The sequence below is a fragment of the Oncorhynchus mykiss genome, chromosome 7 (genome assembly GCF_057628025.1).
Source record: "Oncorhynchus mykiss isolate SJ-2025 chromosome 7, ASM5762802v1, whole genome shotgun sequence".
In the NCBI taxonomy this organism is placed as follows: domain Eukaryota; kingdom Metazoa; phylum Chordata; class Actinopteri; order Salmoniformes; family Salmonidae; genus Oncorhynchus; species Oncorhynchus mykiss.
This window is the reverse complement of record NC_143028.1, coordinates 1,161,839-1,187,816: the sequence shown is the minus strand read 5'-3', so window position 1 is coordinate 1,187,816 and position 25,978 is coordinate 1,161,839. Positions and strand designations below refer to the sequence as shown.

At 45.9% G+C, this 25,978-nt stretch overlaps 2 protein-coding genes across 8 annotated transcripts in view; one reads left to right on the top strand and one right to left on the bottom strand.

Moving 5' to 3' along the window:
- The first annotated feature begins 3,086 nt into the window (after nucleotides 1-3,086).
- Nucleotides 3,087-22,221, top strand: LOC149982198 (E3 ubiquitin/ISG15 ligase TRIM25-like). The gene is made up of 14 exons (XM_090239655.1): nucleotides 3,087-4,146; nucleotides 6,357-6,452; nucleotides 7,284-7,517; nucleotides 7,878-8,037; nucleotides 8,314-8,349; nucleotides 8,539-8,580; nucleotides 10,983-11,036; nucleotides 11,140-11,187; nucleotides 11,269-11,316; nucleotides 11,511-11,549; nucleotides 14,342-14,794; nucleotides 15,229-15,336; nucleotides 20,603-20,668; nucleotides 20,952-22,221. Exons 1-14 carry the CDS (start codon nucleotides 3,484-3,486, stop codon nucleotides 21,524-21,526), a joined length of 2,622 nt encoding a protein of 873 aa, XP_090095781.1. The 5' UTR covers nucleotides 3,087-3,483; the 3' UTR covers nucleotides 21,527-22,221.
- Nucleotides 22,184-25,978, bottom strand: part of LOC110528741 (trafficking kinesin-binding protein 2) — a 59,497-nt gene continuing 55,702 nt past the window's right edge. For 5 of the 7 annotated variants that reach the window (XM_090239651.1, XM_090239650.1, XM_090239652.1 and 2 more), the window contains one exon: nucleotides 22,184-25,972. In XM_090239651.1, coding sequence (XP_090095777.1) covers nucleotides 25,147-25,972 — 826 coding nt within the window. In that variant the 3' untranslated portion in view covers nucleotides 22,184-25,146. The remainder of the gene's footprint in view (nucleotides 25,973-25,978) is intronic. The other 2 variants (XR_016496998.1, XR_016496999.1) reach the window with 1 other exon arrangement.

The following is a 25,978-nucleotide window of genomic DNA, read 5'->3' as shown; positions in this document are numbered from 1 at the left end:
CCTAGAGAGGAACCAGGCTCTGAGAGGTGGCCAGTCCTCTTCTGGCTGTGCCGGGTGGAGATTATAACAGAACATGGCCAACATGTTCAAACGTTCATAGATGACCATAGATCACAGTGGTTGTAGAGGGTGCAACAGGTCAGCACCTCAGGAGTAAATGTCAATTGGCTTTTCATAGCTGAGCATTCAGAGTTCGAGAAAGCAGGTGCGGTAGAGGCCTTTCATCCAAGAGAGAGAATTAGAGGGAGCATACTTAAATTCACACAGGACACCGGATAAGACAGGAGAATGACAGCAGATATAACAGACTTACCCTAGGCCTCTGATACTACTGCAGCGTAGATACTGGAGGCGGAGACAGGAGGGGTCGCATCTGTCTTTTCACAGGTATGCTAATGAGCCCAACCCTACAAAGCCCAGCTAAGATGCTAATGAACTGAATTAGGCCTGGCATTAGAGAATGAAAATGCACACCTTGCAGTGGAGGTAGACGCCATAACAATGGATGGATATTATGGAGTAAGACAGCAATAGGGAAGGGAAGGTTGATTGGTCAAATGCACATGACACATACAGACAGTGAGGATGGTAGACCTCTACTGGTTGTTGACAGGCTTGTTCAGATCACCACTTCACAGTGAGGATGGTAGACCTCTACTGGTTGTTGACAGGCTTGTTCAGATCACCACTTCACAGTGAGGATGGTAGACCTCTACTGGTTGTTGACAGGCTTGTTCAGATCACCACTTCACAGTGAGGATGGTAGACCTCTACTGGTTGTTGACAGGCTTGTTCAGATCACCACTTCACAGTGAGGATGGTAGACCTCTACTGGTTGAAGACAGGCTTGGTCAGATCACCACTTCACAGTGAGGATGGTAGACCTCTACTGGTTGTTGACAGGCTTGTTCAGATCACCACTTCACAATGAGGATGGTAGACCTCTCTCTACTGGTTGTTGACAGGCTTGTTCAGATCACCACTTCACAGTGAGGATGGTAGACCTCTCTCTACTGGTTGTTGACAGGCTTGTTCAGATCACCACTTCACAGTGAGGACGGTAGGCCTCTACCAGTGGAGGCTGCTGAGGGGAGGACGGCTCATACTAATGGCTGGAATGGAGCGAATGGAATGGCATCAAACACATGGAAACCATGGAAACCATGTGTTTGGTGTATTTGATACCATTCCACTGATTCAGCTCCAGTCATTACCACGAGCCTATCCTCCCCAATGAAGGTGTCACCAGCCTCCTGTGTTCTCTACTGGTTGAAGACAGGCTTGGTCAGATCACCACTTCCACCTAGCGTCTGTTTTCACACACTATGTTGTTTTTAGAGAAAGAAATGGAGGGAGAGAAAGAGACAGAGAGAGTTCACCTATAGTGGAATGGTCTAGGTATAATCAGCTGATAGGCAAGGAAGGAAGCATGTGACTTTCTTTATTGTTTTGTTACTGTAACGTGCTGGTGACCTTTATTCTAGTTAGTGTAACGTGCCGGTGACCTTCTATTCTAGTTACTGTAACGTGCCGGTGACCTTCTATTCTAGTTACTGTAACATGCCAGTGACCTTCTATTCTAGTTACTGTAACATGCCGGTGACCTTCTATTCTAGTTACTGTAACGTGCCGGTGACCTTCTATTCTAGTTACTGTAACGTGCCGGTGATCTTCTATTCTAGTTACTGTAACATGCCGGTGACCTTCTATTCTAGTTACTGTAACGTGCCGGTGACCTTCTATTCTAGTTACTGTAACGTGCCGGTGACCTTCTATTCTAGTTACTGTAACATGCCGGTGACCTTCTATTCTAGTTACTGTAACGTGCCGGTGACCTTCTATTCTAGTTACTGTAACATGCCAGTGACCTTCTATTCTAGTTACTGTAACGTCCCGGTGACCTTCTATTCTAGTTACTGTAACATGCCAGTGACCTTCTATTCTAGTTACTGTAACATGCCGGTGACCTTCTATTCTAGTTACTGTAACGTGCCGGTGACCTTCTATTCTAGTTACTGTAACGTGCCGGTGACCTTCTATTCTAGTTACTGTAACATGCCAGTGACCTTCTATTCTAGTTACTGTAACATGCCAGTGACCTTCTATTCTTGTTACTGTAACATGCCGGTGACCTTCTATTCTAGTTACTGTAACATGCCGGTGACCTTCTATTCTAGTTACTGTAACATGCCATTGACCTTCATTCTAGTTATTGTAACATGCAGGTGAACTTCATTCTAGTTACTGTAACAGGCCAGGTGACCTTCTTTCTAGTTACTGTAGCATAACAGTGACTTTCTATTCTAGTTACCGTAACATGCTGGTGACCTTTCTAGTTACTCTAGCATGCCGGTGACCTTCTTTTTATTTACTGTAGCATGCCAGCGACCTTCTATTTTAGTTATTGTAGCATGCCGGTGACCTTCTTTCTAGTTACTGTAGCATGCCAGCGACCTTCTAGTCTAGTTACTGTAACATGCCGGTGACCTTCTTTCTAGTTACTGTAGCATGCCAGCGACCTTCTATTTTAGTTACTGTAGCATGCAAGTGACCTTCTTTCTAGTTACTGTAGCATGCCAGTGACCTTCTAGTCTAGTTACTGTAACATGCCGGTGACCTTCTTTCTAGTTACTGTAACATGCCAGTGACCTTCTATTGTAATTACTGTAACATGCCGGTGACCTTCTATTTTAGTTACTGTAGCATGTCGGTGACCTTCTATTCTAGTTACTGTAACATGCCAATGACCTTTCTAGTTACTGTAGCATGCCGGTGACATTCTATTCTATTTACTGTAACATGCTGGTGACCTTCTATTCTAGTTACTGTAACATGCTGGTGACATTCTATTCTAGTTACTGTAACATTCCGGTGACCTTCTATTATAGTTACTGTAACGTGCTGGTGACATACTATTCTAGTTACTGTAACATGCTGGTGACATTATATTCTAGTTACTGTAATGGTATGTGACATCACAAAGAAACTCATCCCCTCCTGTTTTTCTCCCTAAACCAGCTCTGTGACTCTAGCCCCGCCCTTCTACCTGTCTTCCTTTTATTCCGACAACACCATAGGTCCATCTCATATGAGATCACCACTCTCTGACTAACACCCTGGACAGACTCATACCTCTGTCTTATACCTCATATCTCTGTGTGTCTCTGCTCTGTAGCTACATATCTCTCTGTGTCTTTGCTCTGTAGCTACATATCTCTCTGTGTGTCTCTGCTCTGTAGCTACATATCTCTCTGTGTGTCTTTTTTCTGTAGCTACATATCTCTCTGTGTGTCTCTGCTCTGTAGCTACATATCTCTCTGTGTGTACAGCATTCTTTCTGATTCTACCCATTTCTGTTTTCATCCATCTCTACCTCACATTTTTCCTCTCAGTTGCCTTTCTCTATTCTCTCTGTCACTCTCTCTCTTCCGCTCTCTCTCTTTGTAATAGTCTACATTCACCTCTGCTACCTGTGGTCTCACTATGAGTGGTAATCTGTGGACGGAGGAGCAGTTCAACTGTCCTGTGTGCCTGGACCTCCCCAATGAGCCAGTCACCATCCCGTGTGGCCACAGCTACTGCATGGGCTGCATCAAGGACTACTGGAGCAAGGACAACCCTCGCTCCCCTGGAGTCTACAGCTGCCCCCAGTGCCGCCAGACATTCTGTCCCAAGCCCTCATTGTCCAGGAACACCATGCTGGCAGAGGCCGTGGAGCAGCTCCGCAAGGGGGCCCTCACCACCTCCGCCAGGGAGTCCATCCGGAGCGCCCACCGTGCCAACATCATGGGTAGAGCCAAGGGAAGTTCCCGTAGTGGTGGTGTCAGCAGGCTGCCAGCCATGGCCGTGCCCTGTGACATGTGCCACGGCGCTGGAGACCAGCGGGCTGCGGTGAAGTCTTGCCTGGTGTGTATGGCGTCCTACTGCGAGGCCCACCTGAAACCGCATCAGACGAAAGCGGAGTTGAAAAAGCATGAGCTGATTGCGCCCACGGGCAAGCTGGCGCAGAAGATCTGTACCGAGCACAAGTACCTGCAGGAGTTCTACTGTCGCCAGTGCCAGATTTTTGTGTGCTGGCTGTGCACCAGTAACCAGCACAAGGACCATGAGACCACCTCCACCAAGGCAGAGCGCACAGAGAGACAGGTAAGCCCTCAGACATACAGTGCATTCGGAAAGTATTCATTTTTTCCACATTTTGTTACGTTACAGCCTTATTCTAAATTCAATTATTTTTATATATTCTCAAACAATATACAAACAATACCCCATAATGACAAAGCGAAAACAGATTTTTAGGATTTTGTTCAAATGTATTCAAATATAAAACTGAAATATCACATTTGCATAAATTTTTCAGACCCTTTACTCAGTACTTTGTTGAAGCACATTTGGCAGCGATTACAGCCCTGAGTCTTCTTGGTTATGACGCTACAAGCTTGTCACACCTGTATTTCAGGAGTTTCTACTATTCTTCTCTGCATATTGTCTCAAGCTTTGTCAGGTTGGTTGGGGTGTTTCTCCCATTCTTCTCTACAGATCCTCTCAAGCTCTGTCAGGTTGGATGGGGAGCAATCGCTGCACAGCTATTTTCAGGTCTATCCAGAGATGCTAGATCGGGTTCAAGTCCGGGCTCTGGCTGGGCCACTCAAGGACATTCAGAGACTTGTCCCGAAGCCACTCCTGTGTTTTCTTGGCTGTGTGCTTAGGGTTGTTGTCCTGTTGGAAGATTAACCTTCACCCCAGTCTGAGGTCCTGAGTGTTTTGGATCAGGTGTCATCAAGGATCTCTCTGTACTCTGCTCCGTTCATCTTTCCCTCGATCCTGACTAGTCTCCCAGTCCCTGCCACTGAAAAACATCCCCACAGCATGATCCTGCCACCACTGTGCTTCACCTTGGGGATGGTGCCAGGTTTCCTCCTGACGTGACACTTGGCATTCAGGCCAAAGAGTTCAATCTTGGTTTCATCAGACCAGAGAATCTTGTTTCTCATGATCTAAGAGTCCTTTAGGTGCCTTTTGGCAAACTCCAAGCGGGCTGTCTTGTGCCTTTTACTGAGGAGGGGGTTCCGTCTGGCCACTCTACCATAAAGGCCTGATTGGTGGAGTGCTGCAGAGATGGTTGTCTTTATGGAAGGTTCTCCCATCTCCACAGAGGAACTCTGGAGCTCCTTCAGAGTGACCCTCAGGTTCTTGCTCACCTCCCTGATCAAGGCTCTTCTCCCCCGATTGCTCAGTTTGGCCGACGACCAGCTCTAGGAAGAGTCTTGGTGGTTCTAAACTTATTTCATTTCAGAATGATGGAGCCCACTGTGTTCTTGTGTATCTTCAATGCTGCAGACATTTCTTTGGTACCCTTCCCCAGATCTGTGCCTAGATACAATCCTGTCTCGGAGCTCTACGGCCAATTCATTCGACCTAATGACTTGGTATTTGCTCTGACATGCACTGTCAACTGTAACTTTCCAAATCATGTCCAATCAATTGAATTTACCACAGTTTGACACCAATCAAGTTGTAGAAACATCTCAAAGATAATCAATGGAAACAGGATGCACTTGAGCTTAATTTTGAGTCTCATAGCAAAGGGTCTGAATACTTATGTAAATAAGGTATTTCAGTTTTTTTTTGTAATACATTTGCAAAAATGTCTAAAAACCTGTTTTCGCTTCGTCATTGTGCGGTATTGTGTGTAGATTGGTGAATAATTTGTATTTATTTAATCCATTTTAGAATAAGGCTGTAACGTAACAAAATGTGGAAAAAGTCAAGTGGTCTGAAATACTTCCCGAATGCGCTGTACATGGACACCACCATACCCACCCACTAATGTGATCAACTGCCTGGCACAAGACTGTGTTATCCCGCTGAACCAAAGGCTAGTCATTCGCTCTGGGAGCTAACACAAGTCTTCAGGTCTCAGGCAAGGTTACTCATGATCTTTACAACAAAACAACACCCAATCAGGTCCTGTGTGGCTCTGTATGCAAAGCCAATGTTCGATTCCCGCTGGGGCCACACATACGGTACGCACACATGACCGTAAGTCATTTTGGATGAAAGCGTTTACTAAATGGTATATATTCTTATTATAATATTAATCAAACACACCACCATGTACAGACTCACTCCACAAAAACATGTAAATACAGTCTGATCAAAACATTCATACAGGCTGCTGGTCTGTGTCCCATCACAGCTGATCTGGACACACCTAGAAACTGCCTCTCATTCAGCCTTTGCTGTGGTGATTCATTAGATGTGTGTGTGTGTGTGTGTGTGTGTGTGGGCCAGTGAGCATTCCAGACTGCATTCCAGTCCATTCAGGAGTGAGTTGATGTGACTGTGTTTTGCAGAAAGAGCTGGCTGAGGTGCAGACAGAGAATCATCAGAGACTGAAAGAAAGAGAAGGAGAGCTGAAAGACATGAAGAAGATGCTGGAGGCAACAAAGGTAAGGGCTTAGGACACACTACACTACACCCCACTAAACCACACCACACCCCACTACACTACACCCCACTAAACCACACCACACCACACCCCACTACACCCCACTACACCCCACTACACCCCACTAAACCACACCACACCAAACCCCACTACACTACACCCCACTACTCTAAACCCCACCACACCACACCACATTACACCAAACCCCACAACACCCCACTACACTATACCCCACCACACCACACGGCACTTCACACTACACCTCACTACACTATACCACACTACACCCCACTACACTATACCACACTACACTATACCACACTATACCCCACTACACCCCACTAAACCACACCACACCACACCAAACCCCACTACACCCCACTACTCTAAACCCCACCACACCACACCACATTACACCAAACCCCACAACACCCCACTACACTATACCCCACCACACCACACGGCACTTCACACTACACCTCACTACACTATACCACACTACACCCCACTACACTATACCACACTACACTATACCACACTATACCCCACTACACTATACCCCACTACACCCGACTACACTATACCACACTATACTACACCCCACTACACTATACCACACTACACTATACCACACTACACCCGACTACACTATACCACACTACACTATACCACACTACACCACACCACACTCCATTACACTACACCTCACTACACCAGTGCGTAGGTGTGTGTGTGTGTGTGTGTGTGTGTGTTCCTCAGTGAGTACCTTTCTATCCACCTCCATACAGTACCAGTGTGCGTATGTCTTCATACCTGTGTTTGTGTCCCCCAGCGCTCAGCAGACAGGGTACATGATGACACAGAGACGGTGCTGTCGGAGCTCCAGCGCTCAGTGGAGAGGCTCCAGGAGCTGGTGGAGGGTGTGATGAACCAGGCTGGGCAGGAGAAAGTAAGCGAGGCCCAGGACGTGGTGGACAAGCTGGAGGCCGAGATCTCGGAGCTGAAGAGGAGAGACAAGGACATGAAGGAGGTGTTCCGCTGTGAGGACAACATCCACTTCCTGGAGGTAGGACGCTTGTCTCTTTCTGCTACCTTTTGTATATTTTTGATCCACTTCAGCTGCATGCAGCTGGTTGATGGTCATATTGGACATGGCTGCCAGGGTGTGAAAGACCACATCTGGGATGGGACAAAAGTTAAAAAGCAGCTTTGTCCTAGTCATGTTTGAAATGTGGAGCTTCTATCACAAAAGGCATTATTTCTTAAATGACGTGTCTTCTTTTTCTGACGTTGCCTTTCTTTCGGTCTTCATTTCTCCATCTCTGCCCTCTTCCATCCCATCCTCTTCTCCTCATTTCTCCATCTCTGCCCTCTTCCATTCCATCCTCTTCTCCACTTCCTCCTTCTCCTGTGCGCCGCCCTACAGACCTGTGAGTCTCTGTGCAGCCCGTTTGAGTGTAATGATCTGTCGTGTGTGGTGGCCAATCCAGAGGCTACGTTTGAGCCTGTACGTGAAGCCATCCTGAACCTACGGGAGAGAGTGGAGGACATGTGCAACGTGGAACTGGGCAAGATCACCAAGACAGGTGTGTCAGAGTGGCGGACATGCATACTACACACACACATCAACTCACACACATACACACACACACACACACACACACACACACACACACACACACACACACACACACACACACACACACACACACACACACACACACTTGCAGAGATCTCTATCATCATTACCTTGTCCACTATAAATATAAGTATTTTTTCCATGCTACGTTTTAGACTGATATCAGTGGATCAATACAATGTCAATGAGTTAATAAACTGTCATTTCTCATCCTTCTCTTCAGTGAATGACACGACACTGTTCACCTTAGGAGACAAAGGTGAGTTCTGGTCCATAGGATGTCTCTAGCTCTGGTCCAGGGTGTTCTGTGGGGCTTGAAGAAGGCTCAGCATAAGCAAGCCACTCGTAATGCCCTGGACCAGAGCTAGAATCCATCGATTACCAATAAACATTTAAATTGTGGATTGACAGACTGTACTTACTCACTGCACTGTTTTCCCCATCATAGCAAAAAAAAATGGCGTCCAGAAGACGGGAGGGTTCAGGAGTTGTGAGTAGTTTTCCCATTTCTTTATTGGTAGTGTGAGTTGGACTTTAATAATTCACTGAGATTGTGAACTAATCTGAATTGGACATTTTAGTCAACAGCAAATAATGTGAGGAAAGGCAATATTTAATTTCCGTAGTGCAAATGCTTTCTACTCAGTGCCTGTTCCTTTTGGTGCTGGTCTTTTCACTTGTCTAGTTGAGTGATTGGTCCTCATCATTAATTGTGCAGTTTGGATATGAAATACCTAACTTGAAATAATGATTTATTGTTCCTGGTGAAGGATCATCATAGTCAGGTTTTTAATAGTTAAACAAAAGGTTTTTAATAGTTACTGTATGTTTTTAATAGTTAAACAAAAGGTTTTTAATAGTTACTGTATGTTTTTAATAGTTACAGTATGTTTTTAATGGTTAAACAGTATGTTTTTAATGGTTAAACTGTATGTTTTTCATGGTTCAACAGTATGTTTTTAATGGTTAAACAGGATGTTTTTAATGGTTAAACAGTATGTTTTTAATGGTTAAACAGTATGTTTTAATGGTTCAACAGTATGTTTTAATGGTTCAACAGTATGTTTTAATGGTTCAACAGTATGTTTTAATGGTTAAACAGTATGTTTTTATGGTTAAACAGTATGTTTTTATGGTTAAACAGTATGTTTTCATGGTTAAACAGTATGTTTTAATGGTTAAACAGTATGTTTTAATGGTTCAACAGTATGTTTTTAATGGTTAAACAGTATGTTTTTATGGTTAAACAGTATGTTTTAATGGTTCAACAGTATGTTTTAATGGTTCAACAGTATGTTTTCATGGTTAAACAGTATGTTTTTCATGGTTAAACAGTATGTTTTTCATGGTTCAACAGTATGTTTTTAATGGTTAAACGGTATGTTTTCATGGTTAAACAGTATGTTTTTAATGGTTAAACAGTATGTTTTAATGGTTAAACAGTATGTTTTCATGGTTAAACAGTATGTTTTTAATGGTTAAACAGTATGTTTTTAATGGTTAAACAGTATGTTTTCATGGTTAAACAGTATGTTTTTAATGGTTAAACAGTATGTTTTCATGGTTAAACAGTATGTTTTAATGGTTAAACAGTATGTTTTTAATGGTTAAACAGTATGTTTTCATGGTTAAACAGTATGTTTTTAATGGTTAAACAGTATGTTTTTCATGGTTAAACAGTATGTTTTAATGGTTAAACAGTATGTTTTTAATGGTTAAACAGTATGTTTTCATGGTTAAACAGTATGTTTTTAATGGTTAAACAGTATGTTTTTAATGGTTAAACAGTATGTTTTCATGGTTAAACAGTATGTTTTCATGGTTAAACAGTATGTTTTTAATGGTTAAACAGTATGTTTTTAATGGTTAAACAGTATGTTTTCATGGTTAAACAGTATGTTTTCATGGTTAAACAGTATGTTTTCATGGTTAAACAGTATGTTTTTAATGGTTAAACAGTATGTTTTTAATGGTTAAACAGTATGTTTTCATGGTTAAACAGTATGTCTTTAATGGTTAAACAGTATGTTTTTAATGGTTAAACAGTATGTTTTCATGGTTAAACAGTATGTTTTTAATGGTTAAACAGTATGTTTTTAATGGTTAAACAGTATGTTTTTAATGGTTAAACAGTATGTTTTCATGGTTAAACAGTATGTTTTTAATGGTTAAACAGTATGTTTTCATGGTTAAACAGTATGTTTTCATGGTTAAACAGTATGTTTTTAATGGTTAAACAGTATGTTTTCATGGTTAAACAGTATGTTTTTAATGGTTAAACAGTATGTTTTTATGGTTAAACAGTATGTTTTCATGGTTAAACAGTATGTTTTTAATGGTTAAACAGTATGTTTTTAATGGTTAAACAGTATGTTTTCATGGTTAAACAGTATGTTTTTAATGGTTAAACAGTATGTTTTTATGGTTAAACAGTATGTTTTCATGGTTAAACAGTATGTTTTAATGGTTAAACAGTATGTTTTTATGGTTAAACAGTATGTTTTTAATGGTTAAACAGTATGTTTTTAATGGTTAAACAGTATGTTTTCATGGTTAAACAGTATGTTTTAATGGTTAAACAGTATGTTTTTATGGTTAAACAGTATGTTTTTAATGGTTAAACAGTATGTTTTTATGGTTAAACAGTATGTTTTCATGGTTAAACAGTATGTTTTTAATGGTTAAACAGTATGTTTTTATGGTTAAACAGTATGTTTTCATGGTTAAACAGTATGTTTTTAATGGTTAAACAGTATGTTTTTATGGTTAAACAGTATGTTTTCATGGTTAAACAGTATGTTTTCATGGTTAAACAGTATGTTTTTCATGGTTAAACAGTATGTTTTTAATGGTGAGTGTTGTGCCTTTTTATTTTCAATGACAATTCCTCAGTGTTTTCTGGTCTGGGATCCAAAACAACAACAACAAACAACAACCGTCCTGCAGGTATGTACTGTAGCGCCTGTTTCCTGTATCGGTTTTAACATGCGGTTTGTGATAGGTCATTGAATGACACATAATGATGTGTACGTTCGTGGTCGTGTTTCAGCTCCCACACCGACTGTCTCCGTGGCGGTTCGAGGACCTAACTCACGTGGTAGGGCTAGTTTCATTACAAATCTCACTATGACGATCATGATCAAACATTAGATCAGCTTAATCATGTTTCCTTCTGTAGGTGTAGGCCTGCGCTCTCAGGATGTTAGGAGCAGAGAGGAACCACGAGGTCAGACGTGTGTGTGTGTGTGTGTTTGCGTGTGTGCGTTTGCATGTGTGTGTGTGTGCGTTTGCATGTGTGTGTGTGTGCGTTTGCATGTGTGTGTGTGGGTTTGCATGTGTGTGTGTTTGCATGTGTGCGTGTGTGTGTGTGTGTGTTTGCGTGCAAAGGGGTTTAAACTCTCTTCTACCTCTTTCCTTTAGCTGACAGAGACAGGCCGAGGAGAGAGGAGAGAGAACCAGGTAACAGACAGACAGACAGACAGACAGACAGACAGACAGACAGACAGACAGACAGACAGACAGACAGACAGACAGACAGACAGACAGACAGACAGACAGACAGACAGACAGACAGACAGACAGACAGACAGACAGACAGACAGACAGACAGACAGACAGACAGACAGACAGACAGACAGACAGACAGACAGACAGACAGACAGACAGACAGACAGACAGACAGACAGACAGACAGACAGACAGACAGACAGACAGACAGACAGACAGACAGACAGACAGACAGACAGACAGACAGACAGACAGACAGACAGACAGACAGACAGACAGACAGACAGACAGACAGACAGACAGACAGACAGACAGACAGACACACACACACACACACACACACACACACACACACACACACACACACACACACACACACACACACACACACACACACACACACACACACACACACACACACACACACACACACACACACACACACACACACACACACACACACACACACACACACACACACACACACACACACACACACACACACACACACACACACACACACACACACACACACACACACACACACACACACACACACACACACACACACACACACACACACACACACACACACACACACACACACACACACACACACACACACACACACACACACACACACACACACACACACACACACACACACACACACACACACACACACACACACACACACACACACACACACACACACACACACACACACACACACACACACACACACACACACACACACACACACACACACACACACACACACACACACACACACACACACACACACACACACACACACACACACACACACACACACACACACACACACACACACACACACACACACACACACACACACACACACACACACACACACACACACACACACACACACACACACACACACACACACACACACACACACACACACACACACACACACACACACACACACACACACACACACACACACACCCCAGAATTTATTTGTGAACATAACCGGTTCCACAGGTTGGCCTGCCTCACAAGAGGAACATTTCCTTATCATCTGTGTATGCTCCTTCTTCCTGTCTCCTCCATCCGTACTGTGTCACATCCTGAACCTCTTCAGAATAACTGCAGATATCAGTTCCATAAATGTATCTCTGACCACCTCCCTTAGGTGGTCTTGACCAATACTACAAATTCAGTCATCATTAGAGTGTTTATAAAATCTACTCAACTGCCTCGCGTTTCCTCTCATTCTCTCTCTATGCAATCAGAAAGGTGTCCGGATACATAGGTTTGGTTTGCTACGAGCAAAACGTACTCCCTCATGACCGTCGCTTAAAAAAGGAGAAAAAGCTTCAACATTACTGTTGTTTGTCCCTCTTGAAGCACCGTAGCAACAACATACCCAGTAATACTTTCTCAAAATAGTCTGGATTAATCTAAGATAAATCAGGAAATGTGTCATTCAGTTTGACGTTTTTGCCAATAAGGTCTTAGTCGCATCATTTCACATCTATCTAAAGATGTTTGGTGCAGTATTTCTCAAGTGAAAAAATCTACATGAAAACTAGTCATCTCTTGTTGAATGACAAACACTTAATTGAAGAATCCCATCTATAGTTCCCACTCTTACTAAGAGTAGTCCTGTTGACCAATCTCTGACGAAGGGGCGTATAGACTTTGGCTACCGAACTTCCACTTGCCTCTGGAGAAAATGTAGTGTATGCCAACAGCCAAGTAAACGCCCGGCGAACACCAAAACCAACCAAAACGTCACAGAAATGTTTCATAATATATGATGGAACTGTTTCGACTGGGAAGCACGCGACAGGCTTTAAGCTTACTGTATGTTTCATAATATATGATGGAACTGTTTCGACTGGGAAGCACGCGACAGGCGTTAAGCTTACTGTATGTTTCATTATATATGATGGAACTGTTTCGACTGGGAAGCACGCGACAGGCGTTAAGCTTACTGTATGTTTCATAATATATGATGGAACTGTTTCGACTGGGAAGCACGCGACAGGCGTTAAGCTTACTGTATGTTTCATAATATATGATGGAACTGTTTCGACTGGGAAGCACGCGACAGGCTTTAAACTTACTGTATGTTTCATAATATATGATGGAACTGTTTCGACTGGGAAGCACGCGACAGGCGTTAAGCTTACTGTATGTTTCATAGTCGAAACAGTTTAAGCATTTATTATGATGAAACGTTGTGACGCTTTGGTTCAGCTGTTCGGCAACGCAACATTTTTCCTTGAGGCAAGTCAATGTTCGTTAGTCCGAAGTCTACGCCCCTTCGTCTGTGATTGGTCAATGGTATTACTGGACTAGGTACTGCTCCTAGTAGGAGTGGGAGCAATGAATGGGATTGTTTGCTGGCTAGTTTTAATGCACATTTTTCCACTTGAGAAATACCGCACCAAACATTTTAGTTAGATGTAAAATTGCGCGACTAGGATCTTCCTGGCAAAAAACATAAAAGATAAATACAGATTTCTTGATTTATCTTTATTATTTTATTCTATGTTGAGGAAGTGTTACTGGGTATATTGTTGCTACAGTGGCTCAAGCGGGACCAAACAGTAATACTGAGATTTTTCAAGCAAGACGTCAGACGTTCGTTTCACCTAGCCGAGTTCTGCTAGAAGCAAACCGAACCTATGTGGACGCCTCTAGACTCATCAAGCCATGCTCACCCAGTAATACCTCTCGTCTCTCCACAGCCAGAGAGGCAGCCCCCAGGCCAAGCACCAGATCTAGTCCCACTCAGAGGCGGAAAAAGCCAGCCAGAAATAGCCCTACCCAAAGTCGAAGAGAGACGCGCAGACGCAGTCCCAGTCCCACTCCAAGTCGTAGAGAGCCAGCCAGTCCCAGTCCCACTCCAAGTCGTAGAGAGCCAGCCAGTCCCAGTCCCACTCCAAGTCGTAGAGAGCCAGCCAGTCCCAGTCCCACTCCAAGTCGTAGAGAGCCAGCCAGACCCAGCCCTACGCCCAGCCGGAGAGAGACACCCAGACCAGAACCCACCACCACCCCTACCCCCGGTGCTGTTACCCAAGCCACCCCAGCCTCAGGAGCTTTCAGCCGGATGGGATCCATAGCAAGTCTCTTCCGCTCCCATCGACGTGCCACACCGGCACCTGGGCCAGTCAACAACAACACTGGTGGAGTTGACCCATGTGAGTCCCGACCCGAGAGAATGATTGAGGCCTCTAGTAGCCAAAAGGCCATATTAGCACAGGCATCACCATTGAGGGCTTTCAGCATTTTAATGTAGTCAACTGGGTGGCTTTCAAGTCCACTGGATAATCCCTCCTCGTGACATTCTTGGAGTCATGTACAATGGGTCATGAGGAGGGATCAGCCAATCGGGAAAATGGAAATTGCCTCAATGGCGCTGCCCATGCTGTCCACAGACTCTTTAATGGCACAGATACAAAGATGAGTCCTCTATATATCTCTATGGTCCCGACCCTCACCGCTTTAAACCCATCAGAGGTCATAAACCCTGGTCTTACTAGCCTTTCTCCAGTGTAGACACTGTATAATGTACCTTGCTGGTGCCACAGCACATTGTTTGAAAATCATGGCTATAAACATACTGTTTTGACAGGGGGGATGGGTGCACTGACTGAATCCCAACCGGAAGTGAATACCAGCCTTTTCCTGGATCCGCCGACCCCTGACCCCATCATGAATCAGATGCCAGCTTTCCCTGCATGTGAGTCATAATTCATTCATTCCTTTTCTTCATTCTCCAGTTCTTCCTCTCGACATCTGAGGAAAGCATATTGCCCTATATTTACGGTTACCCTTGTTGTGATCAGTGGTGTAAAGTACTTAAGTAAAAATACTTTCAAATACTACTTAAGTAGTTTCTTGGAGTACCTGTACTTTACTATTTATATTTTTGACAACTTTTACTTTACTACATTCCTAAAATAAATAATGTACTTTTTACTCCATATATTTTAACTGTCATCCAAAAGTACTCATTACATTTTGAATGCTTAGCAGGGCAGGAACATGGCCCAATTCACACACTTATAAAGAGAACACATGGTCATCCCTACTGCCTCTGATCTGACGGACTCACTAAACAGAGAACACGTGGTCATCCCTACTGCCTCTGATCTGACGGACTCACTAAACAGAGAACACGTGGTCATCCCTACTGCCTCTGATCTGGAGGACTCACTAAACAGAGAACACGTGGTCATCCCTACTGCCTCTGATCTGGAGGACTCACTAAACAGAGAACACATGGTCATCCCTACTGCCTCTGATCTGACGGACTCACTAAACAGAGAACACGTGGTCATCCCTACTGCCTCTGATCTGACGGACTCACTAAACAGAGAACACGTGGTCATCCCTACTGCCTCTGATCTGGAGGACTCACTAAACAGAGAACACGTGGTCATCCCTACTGCCTCTGATCTGGAGGACTCACTAAACAGAGAACACATGGTCATCCCTACTGCCTCTGATCTGACGGACTCACTAAACAGAGAACACGTGGTCATCCCTACTGCCTCTGATCTGACGGACTCACTAAACAGAGAACATCCCTGGTCATCCCTACTGCCTCTGATCTGACGGACTCACTAAACAGAGAACACGTGGTCATCCCTACTGCCTCTGATCTGACGGACTCACTAAACAGAGAACATCCCTGGTTATCTCTACTGCCTCTGATCTGACAGACTCACTAAACAGAGAACACGTGGTCATCTCTACTGCCTCTGATCTGACCGACTCACTAAACAGAGAACACGTGGTCATCCCTACTGCCTCTGATCTGACGGACTCACTAAACAGAGAACATCCCTGGTTATCTCTACTGCCTCTGATCTGACAGACTCACTAAACAGAGAACACGTGGTCATCTCTACTGCCTCTGATCTGACGGACTCACTAAACAGAGAACATCCCTGGTTATCTCTACTGCCTCTGATCTGACCGACTCACTAAACAGAGAACACGTGGTCATCCCTACTGCCTCTGATCTGGCAGACTCACTAAACAGAGAACATCCCTGGTCATCCCTACTGCCTCTGATCTGACGGACTCACTAAACAGAGAACACGTGGTCATCCCTACTGCCTCTGATCTGACGGACTCACTAAACAGAGAACACGTGGTCATCCCTACTGCCTCTGATCTGACGGACTCACTAAACAGAGAACACGTGGTCATCCCTACTGCCTCTGATCTGACGGACTCACTAAACAGAGAACACGTGGTCATCCCTACTGCCTCTGATCTGGCAGACTCACTAAACAGAGAACATCCCTGGTCATCCCTACTGCCTCTGATCTGACGGACTCACTAAACAGAGAACATCCCTGGTTATCTCTACTGCCTCTGATCTGACCGACTCACTAAACAGAGAACACGTGGTCATCCCTACTGCCTCTGATCTGACCGACTCACTAAACAGAGAACACGTGGTCATCCCTACTGCCTCTGATCTGACGGACTCACTAAACAGAGAACACGTGGTCATCCCTACTGCCTCTGATCTGACGGACTCACTAAACAGAGAACACGTGGTCATCCCTACTGCCTCTGATCTGACGGACTCACTAAACAGAGAACATCCCTGGTCATCCCTACTGCCTCTGATCTGACAGACTCACTAAACAGAGAACATCCCTGGTCATCCCTACTGCCTCTGATCTGACGGACTCACTAAACAGAGAACACATGGTCATCCCTACTGCCTCTGATCTGACCGACTCACTAAACAGAGAACACGTGGTCATCCCTACTGCCTCTGATCTGACCGACTCACTAAACAGAGAACACGTGGTCATCCCTACTGCCTCTGATCTGACCGACTCACTAAACAGAGAACACGTGGTCATCCCTACTGCCTCTGATCTGACGGACTCACTAAACAGAGAACACGTGGTCATCCCTACTGCCTCTGATCTGACGGACTCACTAAACAGAGAACACGTGGCCATCCCTACTGCCTCTGATCTGACGGACTCACTAAACAGAGAACATCCCTGGTTATCTCTACTGCCTCTGATCTGGCAGACTCACTAAACAAAGAACATCCCTGGTTATCTCTACTGCCTCTGATCTGACGGACTCACTAAACAGAGAACATCCCTGGTCATCCCTTCTGCCTCTGATCTGGCAGACTCACTAAACAGAGAACATCCCTGGTTATCTCTACTGCCTCTGATCTGGCAGACTCACTAAACAGAGAACATCCCTGGTTATCTCTACTGCCTCTGATCTGGCAGACTCACTAAACAGAGAACATCCCTGGTTATCTCTACTGCCTCTGATCTGACGGACTCACTAAACAGAGAACATCCCTGGTCATCCCTACTGCCTCTGATCTGGCAGACTCACTAAACAAAGAACATCCCTGGTTATCTCTACTGCCTCTGATATGACGGACTCACTAAACAGAGAACATCCCTGGTCATTCCTACTGCCTCTGATCTGACCGACTCACTAAACAGAGAACACGTGGTCATCCCTACTGCCTCTGATCTGACCGACTCACTAAACAGAGAACACGTGGTCATTCCTACTGCCTCTGATCTGACGGACTCACTAAACAGAGAACACGTGGTCATCCCTACTGCCTCTGACCTGACGGACTCACTAAACAGAGAACACGTGGTCATCCCTACTGCCTCTGATCTGACCGACTCACTAAACAGAGAACACGTGGCCATCCCTACTGCCTCTGATCTGACGGACTCACTAAACAGAGAACACGTGGTCATCCCTACTGCCTCTGACCTGACGGACTCACTAAACAGAGAACACGTGGTCATCCCTACTGCCTCTGATCTGACCGACTCACTAAACAGAGAACATCCCTGGTTATCTCTACTGCCTCTGATCTGGCAGACTCACTAAACAGAGAACATCCCTGGTTATCTCTACTGCCTCTGATCTGGCAGACTCACTAAACAGAGAACATCCCTGGTCATCCCTTCTGCCTCTGATCTGGCAGACTCACTAAACAGAGAACATCCCTGGTTATCTCTACTGCCTCTGATCTGGCAGACTCACTAAACAGAGAACATCCCTGGTTATCTCTACTGCCTCTGATCTGGCAGACTCACTAAACAGAGAACATCCCTGGTCATTTCTACTGCCTCTGATCTGGCAGACTCACTAAACAAAGAACATCCCTGGTTATCCCTACTGCCTCTGACCTGACGGACTCACTAAACAGAGAACACGTGGTCATCCCTACTGCCTCTGATCTGACCGACTCACTAAACAGAGAACACGTGGCCATCCCTACTGCCTCTGATCTGACGGACTCACTAAACAGAGAACACGTGGTCATCCCTACTGCCTCTGACCTGACGGACTCACTAAACAGAGAACACGTGGTCATCCCTACTGCCTCTGATCTGACCGACTCACTAAACAGAGAACATCCCTGGTTATCTCTACTGCCTCTGATCTGGCAGACTCACTAAACAGAGAACATCCCTGGTTATCTCTACTGCCTCTGATCTGGCAGACTCACTAAACAGAGAACATCCCTGGTCATCCCTACTGCCTCTGATCTGGCAGACTCACTAAACAGAGAACATCCCTGGTTATCTCTACTGCCTCTGATCTGGCAGACTCACTAAACAGAGAACATCCCTGGTTATCTCTACTGCCTCTGATCTGGCAGACTCACTAAACAGAGAACATCCCTGGTCATTTCTACTGCCTCTGATCTGGCAGACTCACTAAACAAAGAACATCCCTGGTTATCTCTACTGCCTCTGATCTGACGGACTCACTAAACAGAGAACATCCCTGGTCATCCCTACTGCCTCTGATCTGGCAGACTCACTAAACAGAGAACATCCCTGGTTATCTCTACTGCCTCTGATCTGGCAGACTCACTAAACAGAGAACATCCCTGGTTATCTCTACTGCCTCTGATCTGACGGACTCACTAAACAGAGAACATCCCTGGTCATCCCTACTGCCTCTGATCTGGCAGACTCACTAAACAAAGAACATCCCTGGTTATCTCTACTGCCTCTGATCTGACGGACTCACTAAACAGAGAACATCCCTGGTCATTCCTACTGCCTCTGATCTGACCGACTCACTAAACAGAGAACACGTGGTCATCCCTACTGCCTCTGATCTGACCGACTCACTAAACAGAGAACACGTGGTCATCCCTACTGCCTCTGATCTGACGGACTCACTAAACAGAGAACACGTGGTCATCCCTACTGCCTCTGACCTGACGGACTCACTAAACAGAGAACACGTGGTCATCCCTACTGCCTCTGATCTGACCGACTCACTAAACAGAGAACACGTGGCCATCCCTACTGCCTCTGATCTGACGGACTCACTAAACAGAGAACACGTGGTCATCCCTACTGCCTCTGATCTGACCGACTCACTAAACAGAGAACACGTGGTCATCCCTACTGCCTCTGATCTGACCGACTCACTAAACAGAGAACACGTGGTCATCCCTACTGCCTCTGATCTGACCGACTCACTAAACAGAGAACACGTGGTCATCCCTACTGCCTCTGATCTGACCGACTCACTAAACAGAGAACACGTGGTCATCCCTACTGCCTCTGATCTGACGGACTCACTAAACAGAGAACACGTGGTCATCCCTACTGCCTCTGATCTGACGGACTCACTAAACACGTCTTTTGTAAATGATGTCTCAGTGTTGGAATGTGCCCCTGCTATCTGTACATTTTAAAAACTAGAAAATGGTGCAGTCTGCTTTGCTTAATATAAGGAATTTTAAATTATTTACACTTTTACTTTTGATACTTAATTATATTTAGAATCAAATACTTTTAGACTTTTACTAAAGTAGTGTTTTACTGGAGTAACTTTCTCTTTTACTGGAGTAACTCTCCATTGAAGTATCTACTGTATACTTTTACTCAAGTTGGGTACTTTTTCCACCACTGGTTGTGATCCTCTCCCCTCATACTGCCTGTCTTCGTCTCCTGTAGTGAGGGAGATAGACATCTCCAGCATCCAGGCCCCAGAGCCCAGGAGCAGAGAGGAGTTCCTGCAGTGTGAGTATAGAACAGCTAAACATCTACACAGACACAGCCTGTTCCAGTTAGCTCCCTACCGTGTGGCCTTGGCCCTCACCCTTCCATGTTCGCAGACATGAAGGGAAAGGTATGAGCATTGTAGCATCCACCATATTGATTACAACTTTCAGATCTGAAAACTTCAGAAGGTTGGGGCCAAGGGGAAGGAGTACTCACAACAGCTGACAACCAAATCTGCAAAGTCCTTATCCCCACAACTTAACTATTCATCCATCCATCCCTCCACTCTTCCCTCCCCCAGATGCCTGTACCCTGACCCTAGACACGAGGACAGCCCACCGGCGTCTGACCCTGTCGGAGAGCAACACCAAGGCCACCCTACAGGGGGCACGGCAACCCTATCCAGACTGCCCCCAACGCTTCGACGGCTGGACCCAGGTGCTGTGCCAGGCCCCTCTTTCCGCCCAGCGATGTTATTGGGAGGTGGATTGGCGGGGGAGGGGGTCATCAATGGGCGTGGCTTATGGAGCCCTGAGCAGGAAGGGGGCGGACGCCAGGGCGGGGCTTGGCTACAACGCCCAATCATGGAGCCTGGAGCTGTCGGATACGTGTTGCACGGCAATGCATGACAATGAGAAGAGGGACATCCCGGTGACGTACTCGCCGCGTCTGGGGTTGTTCCTGGACCTCAACGCGGGCACCCTGGCGTTCTATAGCGTGGCGGAGAGCATGGCGCACCTGCACACGTTCCGTGCCAACTTTACACAGCCACTGTATGCGGCCTTCGGGGTGGGAAGTGGGGTTGGTGTTGGACTGGACTTCGCTCTGGGTCAGTTCAGCCAGACATCCGACAGCATCAAGATCTGCCCCATGTGACGAGACCTACGACCTCTGTATAGATCTGCCCCATGTGAGGAGACCTACGACCTCTGTATAGATCTGCCCCGTGTGACGAGACCTACGACCTCTGTATAGATCTGCCCCGTGTGACGAGACCTACGACCTCTGTATAGATCTGCCCCGTGTGAGGAGACCTATGACCTCTGTATAGATCTGCCCCATGTGATGAGACCTACGACCTCTGTATAGATCTGCCCCATGTGATGAGACCTACGACCTCTGTATAGATCTGCCCCATGTGATGAGACCTACGACCTCTGTATAGATCTGCCCTGTGTGACGTGACCAATGACCTCTGTATAGATCTGCCCCATGTGAGGAGACCTACGACATCTGTATAGATCTGCCCCATGTGACATGACCTACGTAATGTGACCTACGACCTCTGATCCCCATCTGCTATCACCGCTTTATATGACATAATTTAACGAGAAATAGTTTGTTTCCTAAACATTTACAGAACAGCCCAAGTGCTGCACTTCTGACAAACAAATTACATACAAACACTAATAGAAGACTGAACTGACAAATGGTGTCACACACACACACCACACACACACCACACACACACCACACACACCACACACACACCACACACACGTTATAAGACAATAAATATAAGACAACCAAATAATTTATCATTTCCTTTATTAAAGCAAAAGCACCAAAAAGGTCATCTTGGGTATTTTATGAAGCATGGAGGAGAGGCGCCAGGTCCAAAACCAATAATGGACACTTCCAACTACACAGAGCCCATAACAACCTCCACCATCACCCATCAGCTACATTCAATAGAGACAACGGTGTGAATCATAGAACTAGATGCAATAGAACGAACAGCCTCTCCTCCTATACCTCCCCCAGAGCAGAAAGCCTAGTATAAAACTGATGCTCTTTCCTCGTGGTTACATAGGTAATAGGTATTACAACACACACAAGCCAACACAAAGCATTTCACTGTATTTAAAAATGAGTTTTGGTTTGCACTGATATACAGTTTTAAAAACATGACAGCTTGGATTCCCTTTTCAATGGTTCATCACACAATGGAGGCACAACAAAACATCTAAAATATATGTCTACATGAAATGCTAAATAACTTATTACCTTTGATAATGATACAGTATTTGATGCTATAACCTAGTATAAATATCAATATTTGTCACTAATAATATTTCCTAACTAGTGATCTCTGTAAATCAGGTTAAAAAGTGCAGTACATGAGTGGGACAGGTCATATGGACGGACGGTAAGGAAAGAGGCATAGCAGGGACGTCTGAGAGTCACACCAGGGGTCAAGTATGGGTCAAAGGGCACCGGGTCAAAGGGTCACACACTAGTCTAGCTAGCTTGAAATACAGAACCTGTCTTGCTAGCATTCCAGGTCATGTACTCTGTCATGTGACCACAGACTGGTACCCAGGCTCTAGTCTAGCCCCTCCCCACTACACACTCCAGTAGACCTGAAAGGAATAACAATAGTGGATTTGTTTGACCTTTTGACCTCTGATAGGCTAGCTGGAATTTCCCCAGAATGCTTAGGCTCTGCCGCTACACCCATCAAGTCCTTTCAGATTTAAAATAAACAGCATTACAGTGGAAGGTACTAGAGGCCGTTAGTCTCATAGCTGTTCAATATCACACAACACCATGCTGCCCTCTACTGGCCGCTGAGTGAATAGAGTACCTTTAAAGTCCATAACCACAGTAATAGTGAACCATACATGAGATGAGACTCAGAGCTAACCTGCATCAAAACATAGTACACCCACTACTACCTAGGATGCTGATGGTTCCCCGTTTGGGACCAAACCTCTTGTACCAGGAGCATGTTGAGGAGGTAAACGTTGTGGAACGTTAGAACTGTCTTGAATAGAGCTGACGTGATTCCTTATGTCAGAGGCATAGTTGTTCTGCATATATTTCTACTAGAACATTCCACAATGGTGTGCCCTAATGAACGCAGACCTGAGCATGCCATGGGCCTGAGATAAGGGCCTGTTCCTCAGCGGGGCTATTTGGACCTGTGCTGTTAAAAAGCCTCTCCAGCGACTACCATGTTCTCCGTTTCCAGTCAATAACCTTGTAACCTTCCATCCCAAATCGACCTCTAAGCCCTATGACCTTGTGGGGAGTCTGTCAGGATTTGACAGGTGTAAGCAATTTGGTAATACATCTACCTATCTATCTCTGATAGGCTAGGTGGAAGTTTCACCATATTGGTTATACCAATCAAATCCTCTCAGATCTCCACAGGCTGAGTAATAGTCCATCCCAGCTGCATCCTAGCCTGGTTCCAGATCAGTTTGTGCTGTAACATGACAATGACAATAGGGGTATGGCAAGACCGCACAAACAGATCTGGGACCAGACTAACGGCATCCCAAACAAAACCTACCAATCCCACTAAGTGTCTAATAAAATATACACATGGCTTTAAACCAGAAACACCCCAACAGTACAAACAGGCTTCTCCTTTAAAGCTTTACAACCTCTTCCTTATGGGAGACCTGAGGAGGAGCAGCCTCGGACCTGTCAGTCAGACCACTACAGCCAATCACGCTGCACGGCTGGGTCCTACCCACTCCCAGAGGGCCAGGTGCATGCTGGGACCTGTAGGCAAAGAAGTGTGTCATTTTCAGGACATACCATGCATTTCAGAGACTGGTTGTAGCCTATTACAATGCACAGAGAGAGTTGCCCCTGACGACAGCAAAGCAAAAGGATCATTGTATTAGTAGTAACACTGGGAAGGCTAGATTGTAGTTCCCTAGCAACGGGCTGGCAGTAGTAAGGTGCATGGGCACCAGCCTAGTTCCTAAGAGAAGCTAAGGGGCGTAGCGAGTCTAGCTAGCGTATACACATGAAAAACTACTCTACTGCTTTTAAAAATGAACTTTAGAAAGCTATTCGAACTACAGAACAACAAGCCCCTAGACATTGAGGCTCTGGAGGCTCAAGCTCTCTCTTTACACTGCTCTTCTCTCATCCCCCCTCATCTCTGTTCTCCTCGTCTCCCTCTCATCTCTTTCTCTTGCTTGTTCTTCCCCTCCTTGACATTCTGTCACATTCTGCCACTTCCCCTTTCTACCTCTTCTTCCCCATCCCTCTAACATTCTCAAGCCCTCATCAACTTACTTATTCCCTCGGTCATCTTCCCATCTATTTGAGCATCCAGAGCCTCACAGATGAATAACTACTGTAGCAGGGGCAGAGCAGAAGAGAGCAGGGAGAACGTCTACCTACAGCACTCCTAGAGGGCTGGAGGGGGAAGGCAGGCAAGGTTAGGAACATCTAATAAAGCCCTTTTCAGGCAATCTAAGGCTTTTAAAATGGCATATACACCGTGGCATTAATGCACATTTCCATTTTTAACAATATTGTGCTTTTAAAAATAATTTATAAAAAAGGAGAGGGACTTTCCCCCCCACTTGTTGCCCTTTTCTTCATCGAATATCAATCTAAAAGAGATGTGGAGAAGGAGCAAGGCAGGGAGGGGTGGAGGGAGGAAAGAGGAGAGAGGGTGTGGGCCCAAATGCTTCTGTTCGGTGCTGGCTCCCCTCCAAACCCTGTCTCCCTGTAGTGTCATAACTTCTTCATGGTTTGAGTGAAGGGGGTGGGGCATGGGAGGTGGAGGCGGGCCTAGAGCGGACAGAGCGCTGCCCCTTCAGGTTGCCCCAGAGGGGTGGGGCGATGGCTAGGGAGGTGGGTGGCTGAGGTGGGGCCTGGCCCAGATGGTGGGAGGGGCTTCCCCGCGTCGCTCCACTCATAGCGGGGAGGCTCTGGTTCCGCCGCAGGCCGTCCAATAGGCTGCCTCCGCCTGTGGCTAGGAAGGTGGCCGAGTCCTGACGCACCAGGCACTCTGACAACGGCTCCACCCCCTGGGGAACCTTGACCAATCCCAGCCGGCGTAGCCTCTCGACTAAGTTTACATTGATGGGGTCGGGTTTGGCTTTGGATTTGATTCTGGGGCCGTGGCTGAAGCTATGTGAGGTGGGGTCGGGGCTGGGGAGGTTGGGGCGATGGGTGCGGCCAAACTTCAGCCCATACACATCCTGGAGGAAGAGCTCGGCCGGACGCGACGCCAGGAAGTTGTCACAGGTGGCTGGCGCCGAGGCGCGGGACTCAAAGGGCACAGGCGAGGGGGTCGGCGAGTGGGACGGGGAGTTGGGGGGCGTGCTGGGGAGGAGACGCTGGGGGAGTGGGGCTTTAAGGTGAGAGGGAGGGGGGGCATCGGCGGTGGAGAGGGAAGCAGAGATGCCCCTCTCCAGGACCAGCTTGGCCAGGCCACAGGGGGCGGGGGGACGGCGAGGGGGGAAAGAGTCCACCCCCAAACTCAGCCTGCAGGGGGTCACCGGGGTGCTGGGGCCTGTCCTCATGGAGCTGGGAGTGTACTCTGAGACAGAAGACTGACAGTGGGAACTGAGA

Coding starts and splice junctions, on each gene's coding strand:
- LOC149982198 (XM_090239655.1), top strand. CDS start 3,484: ATGAGTGGTAATCTGTGGACGGAGGAGCAGTTCAACTGTCCTGTGTGC. Junction 4,147..6,356: donor CAGAGCGCACAGAGAGACAG/GTAAGCCCTCAG, acceptor TGTGTTTTGCAG/AAAGAGCTGGCTGAGGTGCA. Junction 8,581..10,982: donor GACGGGAGGGTTCAGGAGTT/GTGAGTAGTTTT, acceptor ACAATTCCTCAG/TGTTTTCTGGTCTGGGATCC.